The sequence below is a fragment of the Micropterus dolomieu genome, linkage group LG13 (assembly GCF_021292245.1).
Source record: "Micropterus dolomieu isolate WLL.071019.BEF.003 ecotype Adirondacks linkage group LG13, ASM2129224v1, whole genome shotgun sequence".
Classification (NCBI taxonomy): domain Eukaryota; kingdom Metazoa; phylum Chordata; class Actinopteri; order Centrarchiformes; family Centrarchidae; genus Micropterus; species Micropterus dolomieu.
In genome coordinates, this window is record NC_060162.1 from 1,295,398 (window position 1) to 1,306,367 (window position 10,970).

Sequence of the window (10,970 nt, forward strand, 5' to 3'; positions counted from 1 at the left end):
GTGGTGTTGAGAGAGGATCAGCTGTGTCCTGATGATCCAGAGAGGTTGAAGCAGCAGCATCAGCTTGTGTGTGGAGAGGCTCTGACTGGGCCATGTTACTGGGAGGTAGAGTGGAGAGGAGAGCTTCATCCAGCAGTGACTGACAGAGGAATCCCAACAGTGCTGCAGTCTGAACTGCTCTGAGATCAGCTCCACTGTCAGACACAAAGTCAAGTCCACCATCATCCCTGTGTGTTCCTCTGGATGTGACAGAGTATCATCAGTGGATCTGGACTGCTCTGCTGCTGCTCTGTCCTTCTACACAGTCTCTGCAGATATTTACAGATATCAATGATGCCATCATTTGAGCTCTTCGTAACACCACCAATTAAAGAGGATATAATTGAGATGACAAACTTAGAAAGGCTCTGTGTATGTGGACAGTTGGACAGACTTGGATGTGACCCACTTGCAAACCCGTATTGGGTTGCTTATTTTGGCATGAGTGTACAAGTCAAAAGGCGAAGCAAAGTTCACACACACTTTCTGCTCATCATGTGCACAGTAGTGCAGACTGGACTGTAGGAAAAATAATATGCTGTTCATATTCTGTCACACTCATATTGGTGACTATATAACTTTGTTTTTTACTATAGCACACATCTATAATCGCATAAATGACATTTACAGTAGAATACAGCAATCCCTTACACAATGCTCAAATTTCCTTTTTATAGCTGTTTTTTTTTTGTAAATAAAGAACTGTTATGTTTTCATTTCTGATGTTTGGATAATGATGTTCTGTTATAAGAAGAAAAGCCTTCAAAATGTTTGAAATTGTGTAAATACATGTTACTATCCTTGATAACATGAACTATTTTTCTTTCCGTGTCGTGTAATAAGTTTTCTGGATGTATAAGAGGGGCTGGGAGAGTGGTTATATTTTATGTAAATGTCTATTTAGGCAGTCAACAAAGAAACAAAGGACCTAACACATAAACCTGGTTAACAACCTAATTATTATCTTTTTCTGGAGGTTTATATTGCTGTGGTCAAATAGATGTTGAGGAGGAGGGTTAAATGCTTCTGATAAGTCTTTAATTTAAAAATGGTGGCTGATGATGATTTTTATAACCAATGGTGGTGATGACGATGCTGAAGGCCTGATGTATTGCAGGTTAAATGTTAATATGTCTCTTAATGTATTTTGTTTTGTGTGAGCTTGTGTGCTGGGTTTTAGTGTTTTACATATTTTCATATTTTCTGTATTTTGTATTCATAGTTCCTCCAGGCTTTTTTCACTTTGGAATAATAACTTTGAAATGATCAATAAATGAGCCTTAAATAGAGTTGTGATCTCTACATGCAGTTACATCTGAATTTAAATAAATAGCATAAAAGCCAAAGTATAAAGTTCCTCACTGTTTTTCATTCTCTGGGTTTTTATGACTTGAAAGCCTGAAGTGTACTTATGAGTTTCGTCTGAGAGTTATGCTGCATGTGAACGGAGAGACACTGAAACCAGAGATACTGTCCTTTAAAAACAGGCTGTAAACTCTGAAAGCAGCTCAACAAACACAGATTTGTAGTAAAAATGTCTGCAGACTGGTTGAAACTGTTGGAAACTGTTTACAGCTCCAAGTGTTTTCTTGGTAAAAGAGCTTTGTGTGTTCTTAGTGTTGATAAAAGGTTGTACATTTTAAAAGCTCTCCATGAGAAAACCCTTGTTATATTGTGTGCTACATAGACGCTCCATGGAACCACAGTGTTCTGACACAAAGTGGAGACAAGTTTCGTTAGTGTTGATAAAAACAAGCAGCAACAAACAGAAGGAGCCGCTGTTTACAGGTTTTTAGATTCAAAACTAAAGAGTATAATAAAGCAGAAAGTCTAGAGTTCAGAAAGTCTTTGTGAAACTTTGTCAACACAACTGGACAGTTTAGTTGAACTAAAGTAAGATGGCCGACTGTGGCAGGAAAGATTCTAGATGTTAAATAGAACATACATGTTTGTTGCTGACTTGATTTAATAGTACATTTAGCATGTCAGGTTATTTTGATGTAGTATTTTGTGTATTGTACTCTGGTTTAATTACATGTTTAAACCTACATATTTCTATGATGCATACAAGTGAAGTTTCATAAACTAAAATAAAGAAGTTTAAACAGCACATCAGATATATAGTTGTCCAATGTCCAATCACTATGATGGAGTCAAATATTTTTCTTTTAAATTCAGTATATGTTTTGTTTGAAAAATCAGCAGCTAAAATAAAACTCCTTCAAATCATTTGCAGTGTTTTTCTTTCCAGTGATGCTACCAGATCCACAGCATCCATAATGAGAGAAAGATCTGGATTCTTTCTGAGGTTCTTGAATCTTCAGCTGCTCTTTGTTCAGTATTGAACTCCGGTAGTAAGTGCTGCTTCAACGATTCCAAGAAACCTCAAACTGCCCTGAATCTTCTGAAGAACTTCTTTGTTTCTATCATTTCACATCTGTGTGCAAACAGGCCTCATAGTAAAACAAAGGGGATCCATATAGACAACTTTGGTCCCTCTGGATACTTAATTACACATGGATGAAAACATCTTTATTTAACATCTTCACAAATTTGACTTTCTACAGTGACTGTTGCCAGAGACACACAGCATCGATAATGACACATTCATCTGTGTTCTCCAGTAGAGTCGCCCCTTCCTGGCCATTAGAGAGACTGCTGCTGGCTGCTGGTTTCAACAGTCAGTCAGTCAGTCAGTCACATACAGACTGCATGTTCAGGTCATGTGACATCTGTTCCATGTAGCTCCATGATGGTAACTCAGACTGAAACGTGTCCATAACTCTGAGAAACAGTCCTGAAAGTTCACATCAAATGTTTGCTCAGATGCAGAATCATGCCGATTGATCCTGTGATCAGATCCTTCCTGATTTAAACGTATGTGTCCAGTTTCAGACCAGTTTCACACTGGATCTGATTTCCCTTCTTGTACGGCTGCTTCTGTTTCCACAAAGTTGGCCTCTTTTGTTCAATCAAAAAAAGGCTTTTCTAGAAAAACATTTCCCAAAGTAAAGTCTGAAAAAAGGATCATTTGGTATCAGTGCTGCCGCTCAGGTGTTGGACCTGCATTAGCAGTGAAAATGTCAAACGCCACCCAGCGCAGTGCAGAGCACAGTGACGCCACAGACGCCGACTCACCTGCTCTCTCCACTGTGATCAGCTCAGCTCCCAGATCTCCCAGGATCATGGAGGTAAAGGGAGCGGCCAGAACTCTGCAGACACTTTCAAAGGTTTCACTTCAATCTGACGACTTTATCTGTGATCATGAAAGCTGAATATTACTGCAGCATTCAGACAGATTCTGAGCTGGAGGAACAGCAGAGGTGGAAGAAGTACTCAGATCAGAAGGAGAAGTACAAATACCCTGCTCTAAAAATACTCCGTTACAAGTAAAAGTCCTGCATTCAAAGTGAAAGTACACAAGTATTCTCAGCAAAATGTACTTAAAATAGGGCTGGGCGATACGGCCAAAAATGTTCTCAGGATAAAAAATGTCATATCAGTCGATATCAATAATTATCAGGATAAATTTCAAATCATTATTTCTTCAAGTTTAAAGGCTGATTTTTGCTCCTGAGTGAAAATTGAAGAAACCAGACGGTTAATTGTGGTTTCAAACTTTTCTTTCTGGTCAGAAGTAAAAGTACTCATTATGCAGAACGCCTTCTTTCACACAGTTATATTATTATAGAATATTATATTACTCTGTTTATGTCACTAACAAATACATGTAAGAGTGTTTTAATGCTGTCGTTTGTCAAAAAAGTGCAACTTTGAGATACTTTTAAGTAGATTAGTAGTAAAGTACTGCATCATATTATAAAAGCATGCCATGTGTTTTTTTTGTCATATTGACTCTAAGTGTAAATGTGGTGCAGTGAAGAGCTACATGTACTTATACTTCTACTGCACTACATTTCCCTCTGAAGTGTAGCAGATACTCATGTAAAGTACAAGTATGTCAACACAGTACTTGAGTGCAGTACTTGAGTAAATGTACTGCATCAGTGCGAACAGCAGGATGATCCAAACATAACAACAGAGAGTGGAGCAGTGCAGCTTCAGGAAGCGCTGACATCATTATTAATATTAATATTGTTGATAATCAATTCTGATGTTTGAGTAGCAGCTAAACAAGGTAACTGCTGAGCAACACAAAGGGAAGAACCAGTAACGTTTACCAGTATGACCAGTGGAGAACAACACATCTACATGTCCTGACACTGGGACTCTCAATGGCTTGGGTAAGTGGGGCCAAACCTGGTCCAATCAGTACTGGTAACTACATAGTTTGTTTGTCCCCTCAAAACCAACTAATCATTGCAGCCCTATTTCTAAGGTTCCTGAGTTCAGAGACAAGTCTGTGCCAGTTGAGGGCCGGTCTTAGTGAATTTTGTTTCTAATAGTTATAGTTTTATCATTAAAGAAGTGTAATGGGGTAGACCTGTATTAGCCTACTTTGAGTGTAGTGGTAGTGTGATGGGTGAGCACCTAGAGTGAGTGTGCATTTGGTGGGTGTGGTTTTTCACATGGGTTAATTGCATGGGGATGGGCTGATGGCAGACAGGTGTGCTTGGGCGTGACCTCAACCTGCAAGCTATTTAACCAGTCACACACTATGCTAAGGAGTCTTCTGCTTGTCTCCTGGGTCCAGGTACAGAGTTGAGATTTTGAATGTCTTTGTCCCTGGGTGTATATATAATTATGTGGGCTGGTGGCAGTGTCTGTTGTGTGGAATGTTTTATAAATTGTTGTTTGTCTAAGGGTCTTCTGCTTGTCTCCTGGGTGCAGTGTGCTGAGGCTGCTGATATCTGAAAGAGTGTGCCACACGGCTGGATCGTAGTCTGGGGAGCCGGCAGTGCAGAGCCACAGCTACTTAGTGGAGTTACCAGAGGCCCCAAGCAGTGAGGAGGCTACAACCGGCCAGCCTGTGACCAACAACAGACCTGTTCCTGTCGTGTTTGGCTTCGCCCCACGCAGGAAAATGAAGTTGAGCACACCCAGCCAGGAAGCGCCGCATTCCCGTTTAACTGACCCTGACTTTCCCCCATTTTGGGGAACTGACCTTTTAACTTTCTTAGCTTCAGCCTTGTTTAATCCTCTTTATGCCTATTCTGTACAAATTAACTTGGAGGTTATATTTTGCACAGCTTGTAGTATTGTTGCCCACTTATTTTACTCACTGGTCAACTCTGAACTAGTTTGGGGTGTTACAGAAGCTCACGAAGTCGATACTACTAAAAGCTATGGGAATAGCTAGAGGTATGACTTTCTGTCAGCCTGGCTACAGTGCTGAAAAGAAACCTGGGGTTCTTCCTATATTCCTCTTAGTGACAAATGGTGAGCTGCTCTGGCATTGTGGAGGGCCTTCCTATAAGTTTTAAGACTATCTTGCCAAATGAGAATTTTCCTGTTTGATGGAACGCCGATTCCAAGTTTCTGCAACCACATACCATTGTGACTTGGTAATTAATTAAAATCTGATGGACTCACATCCTTAAATTTATCTACAGCACTATCATACAGACATCTCTTATAGAAGTTATTGCCTAATAGTGTGTAGTTCAGCAATATAAACTCAAAAGTTATCAAACAGTGGTCAGATAAAAAGGGATTAAACGCAGTACTAAGACTGTCATTCTCAACGTCTACATGAATATTAAAATCCCCTACAATAATAAATTAGTCTGTTTTAAGACTAAAGTTGAACAACCATTAAGAATTCAGAGTATGGACCAGGTGCTCAGTACACTATAACAAAAATAATTGGTTGCAGTGATTTCCAATTTTGGTGTGAAAGACTAAGAACAAGGCTATTATTTAGGTTTAGAGCTGATTAATAGGCTAGAGTTGAAGATAGCTGCAACTCCACCTCCTCGGCCTGTGCCTCGAGGAATGTGAGATTCAACAATAAATCAATATAATTTACATTTACTCATTTGGCAGACTCTTTTATCCAAAGCGACTTACATTTGAGGAACAACATACAAGCATTAACAGAGCATCAACTACAGATCTACAACTGACAATACATACTAGTAAGAGCATCAATGAATACTAGTAAGAGCTCACAGGACATATCACATCAATGGGGTAGATACCTAGGGAAGGGAGTAAGAGCAAAAAGTGCAATCAAAACAAGATCATTGTAGGGGATAGAAGAAGAAGAGCACAGGAAGTGCATGTTAGAGGTGTTATAAGAGGAAGTGTTCTCGGAAGAGATGAGTTTTCAAGAGCTTCTTGAAGTTAGAGAGGGACGCCCCTGCTCTGATGGCGTTTGGTAGCTCGTTCCACCATCATGGTGTCACAGATGAGAATAGCCGGGACTGGGATTGCTTTGTGTGAAGTGATGGCAGAGCCAGGCGGCGTTCGTTGGAGGAGTGTAGCTGCCGAGAAGGAACGTAAGTTTTTATTATGGAGTTTAGGTAGATGGACACTGGATGCAGACCAGTAGTCACTCTGTATGCAAGCATTAGTGACTTGAATTTGATTCCTGAGGCAAAGGGGAGCCAGTGGAGGTCACTGAGTAATGGAGTGACATGAGTCCTTTTGGGCTGATCAAAAACCAGACGTGCTGCTGCGTTCTGAACCATTTGTAAGGGTTTCACCGCACAAGCTGGGAGACCTGCTAGGAGGGCATTGCAATAGTCAATGCGAGCGATAACCATGGCCTGTACCAGAAGCTGGGTGGTGTACTGAGTGAGGTAGGGCCTGATTTTCCTTATGTTGTATAGAGAAAAGCGGCATGACCAAGAGACAGTAGCAACATGGTCTGAAAAGGACAGCTGGTCATCAATTATGACACCCAAGTTTCTCACTACCTTGGTTGGAGTGATGGTTGCGGAGTCAATTTGTAGTTTGATGTTATGGTGGATAGATTGCTTGGCTGGAATGACCAAGAGTTCAGTCTTAGAGAGGTTTAGTTTAAGGTGGCAAGCCTTCATCCATGCAGATATGTCTGATAGACAGTCCGTGATCCGCGCAGAGACAGTGGGATCGTCGGGCGGGAAGGATAGGTAGAGTTGCGTGTCGTCTGCATAGCAGTGGTAAGAGAAGCCATGCGAGCGAATGATCAGCCCCAGTGAGGTGGTGTAAATTGAGAAGAGAAGGGGCCCAAGCACTGAGCCTTGGGGTACCCTTGTGGAGAGGCAGTGGGAGGAGGATAATTGTCCTTGCCACAAAACATTGTAGGAACGCTCCGAGAGGTAGGATTCGAACCACAGGAGTGCTTTACTCAAGATGCCCGTTGCTGAGAGAGCGGATAGCAGGATCCTGTGGTTCATATCATATCATATCATAATCTGATATTAGTTAATTTACTAGTACACCTTTAGAAGAGAGAGATCTGATGTTTAAGTCGACATTTAACTCTCCTATTCGTTTACACTATTGCACATGAGTTTTGTTATGCACAGCTCCTCTTCTGTTTACTTTTGATTTAAATAATTTCGATGTTCGGGGGGCAGACATCGTCACTATGGGGTTTTGGATGGGTAACTGCTGAAATAGAAGGGCAGAGAAGTGTGTTAGACTGCGACTATGCCTCCTGGTCAGAACTCAGATTTGTCATGGATTTGGTCCACTAATAAACTTGGCCAGATTTCTAGAAATGAGAGCTGCTCCTTCCCTAGTGGGATGGATGTCGTCTCTCCGAATCAGACCAAGTCTTGCCCAGACAGTCTGCCAATGATCCACAAAGCCCACATCGTTTGCTGGACACCACCTCGACAGCCAGCGCTGAAATGACGACGTTCTATACATATATGTCATCACAGATTTGGCAGGGGTCCAGAGAAAACTACGGTGTCCGACATTGTTTTTGCATATGTACACACCGACTCAACATTAATCTTAGTGAACTCCAATTGCCGTAACCGGGAGTCATTACCGCCAACATGAACAACAATCTTACTGTATTTATGTTTATCCTTAGCCAGCAGTTTCAAAAAAGACTCAATGTCGCCCGCTCTGGCCCCAGGGATGCACTTAACTATGGCCGCTGGCTTCGCTAACTTCTATGCTTTATTACTTAAATTAGATTATAGACCATAGTTTATTTAATAAATGGACTAATTTTATTATTTTTTTCACTCCTGTGTATATTGTATTTATTATCCAGACCTATATAGTATATACTCACATAGTTCTCACACCATGGCTGCACTGAAAGTATTGTAATGTTTATGTTTTAGTCAGTTATTCAGTTGTAATTAACAAGATGAAATAACCATGTAATGAATTTAAATTGAACATAATAATTTATGAAATAATTATTTTCCCACACAGACTTGGCGGTTGACATAAACTGGTTTATGCGTGGACCAGAATGGCGACTCAGGTAGAAGAGAAAGTAGGGGGAACATAAAATCACTCTCAAATTCAGAAAGGAAGAAGAGTGTGCTTGTTTAAGTCCGATGGCGGTGTCTAGGGAATTAAAAAAGAAGCTAGGAGATGTGGCAATGGCAAAAAATTTCAGAGACTGAAGCTTGTTGGTAACATGCAAACGGAGGAACAGAAAAATAAAGCCTTGTAATTGGAAAGTGTTTGCAAGAAAATGATAAGTGAGAGAAAAATGCGAGAGGTATGGGCATATAGCTTTATAGGTTTGCAAAGGGAAGCAGAGGTGTCATATCAAGACTTAGATTTGGGCACACAGGATTAAACAGCACAAAATAGGTAAACACAACACAGGCAGGTGTGAATACTGTGGGCAACAAGAGACAGTCGAACATGTCATGGTACACTGTCGGAAGTATGAGGGGGAAAGGAGGGAACTGATCCAAAACCTTAGAATGGAAACAAGATTTAGTTAATTCAGTTAAAAGCACTTTAGTGTTAACTTAAACAAAACTAATTATTTACATCATTTAAACTTCATTTAAAAACCAACATTTTGACTGAAACCCATTTTACTTAATTTTGTTCAGGCCAAGAGAGAAACACACTCACACACACGATTTCCAGTAACTGGAGAGAAGAGGAACAACACTTATCCCGTGAACGAAGTTCATGAGAACAAGGAGGAACCTGAAACTGAAAGAGTTCAATCAGTTCAGACTCCATTTTGAGTTGACAGAACAGGAGGAGGAAAACTGAAGGCTGAAGCAGGGTGAGTGTTAATCCAACATTTTATTATTTTACTGTCAAAATTTTCTCCCTGTGGACTGTAGAGGAAAGAAACGTTAGAGTGAACTCAACACTGTGTGTGTTACTACCTGTTCTCTCAGACTTGTTTCCTGGTTCTTGTGTTCTGAGCTCACAGTCAGTGTCACTGTTTCACCTCTCAGACTGACTGAAGTCCAGAAGATGAGTGTTTGTGTGGAGGAAGAGGAGGACAGAGCAGAGTCTGCAGCATCCAGCTGTCTGTCTATGAAGAGTGACCGGTCCAAAGATGTTATTCCTCCATTCTTCAGTAATGAACCTGGACCCTCAGACACAAAGTAAGAGACTGTAAACTGACCTGATGGAAGATGATGCATTGAGGATGAAGACAAAATGTTGTGCTGAAAGATTTATATTCCTGATGCAGAACTATTAGTGCAGATACTGTTTCAAACTAAGATGGATCTGATCTGATTTTATTTCTGTAGCAAAACACCTGAGAATAAATGTACACTTCAACACATTTATATACGTTTGCCCTCACGTTGAAGTCACTGTAAAGATTTAGAACGATTCAAAATCTGAAAGAATCTGCTTCAAATGTGTAATTAATTCTCTCATATTAACTCTAAACACTGAGCAGTTTGGCTCTTCCTCAGACCAGCTGTTTTGATCCCCCAGATGCATCTTGAATCACTTCTATATCATAATTGTGCAACATGTGGTGAAAAAGCATTTGTAGTTCAGCTTTGCTCACCTTGATGAACACTTTGCTTTGAATCATCAGTAAGTGGAGCTTTGAGCTCAGATTCTCTCCACCATATATTGTTCCTAAAGGTGAAGAACAAACATCCACGGGCAGCACTGATGGAAAAGTTAGCAGTGGATGAAAAAAGGGCAGAAAATGGTCACATGGAGATTTGGACCACTTCTCTTTTTTTTTTTTTTTAGAATATTTGAATTGTTTTCATTTGATAGTTGACAGTAGAGAGGGAAAGGAAACATAAAGGAAACTGTCTGGACTTGAACCTGTGACATCACTGTTACATGCTCTGTGTCTGAGACTGCTGGTCTACCACAATTATTGAGACCACTTCTAACCTCCTTTCAAAACAAACTAACTCAAGCTAAGCTGCCCAGAGTGACTGTAAAACAGTGAAGGACACAATCAGCTCTCTTTAATGGAGGCTTTTACTGTGAGGGAGCTGCAGGAAGTGTTGAGTTTGTATTAATAACAAACTCCAGGCAGATCACTAAATGTTTAATAAGACAGTCAGACAAGAAAAGCAGCTAATTAGTGTTTCTGAAAGCAGGAGAGCTGAAATAAAAGGAACAATCATCTTCATTACTGACTGAAAACAGAAAAGTAACGACACTTTTACTGTTCTCTGTGACCATCTGAGCTTCTACACAGTGTCGGACACATCTGGAGATTTTTCAACAACAAGCAACAAATCATTTTAGTTCTAAAGAAATGTCTTCACAGAAAGAGGAAGAGGAGTCCTGTTCCTGTGGAGGAGCAGCCGTCCTGCTGTGCTTTGTGTCAGGACGTCCTGAAGGATCCAGTCTCTACCAGCTGTGGACACTGGTTCTGCAGACAGTGCATCACCTCATACTGGGACCAGTCTGCTTCATCAGGAGACTCCTCCTGTCCCCAGTGTGGAGAAAGATCCAGAACCAGAGCTGGACTGCAGACAGCCAGTCAGAGCAGCTCTGTACAAAGTAAGACTGTTCATCTGTCTGCTGATGTCGTCATGTCTGAAAACAGGACTTTCTGTTTAATTACAGGAACATTTGGTTTTTAATATTATCATGAATATCATCCATCC

General features: G+C 40.6%; 1 protein-coding gene across 1 annotated transcript in view; it reads left to right on the forward strand.

Annotated features, from left to right (window-relative positions):
- Positions 1 to 10,970, forward strand: part of LOC123981783 (NACHT, LRR and PYD domains-containing protein 12-like) — a 109,926-nt gene that overhangs the window by 69,695 nt on the left and 29,261 nt on the right. Inside the window, exon 3 of the mRNA XM_046066954.1 lies at positions 8,602 to 8,607. Within this exon, the coding sequence (XP_045922910.1) occupies positions 8,602 to 8,607 (6 nt within the window). The remainder of the gene's footprint in view (positions 1 to 8,601; positions 8,608 to 10,970) is intronic.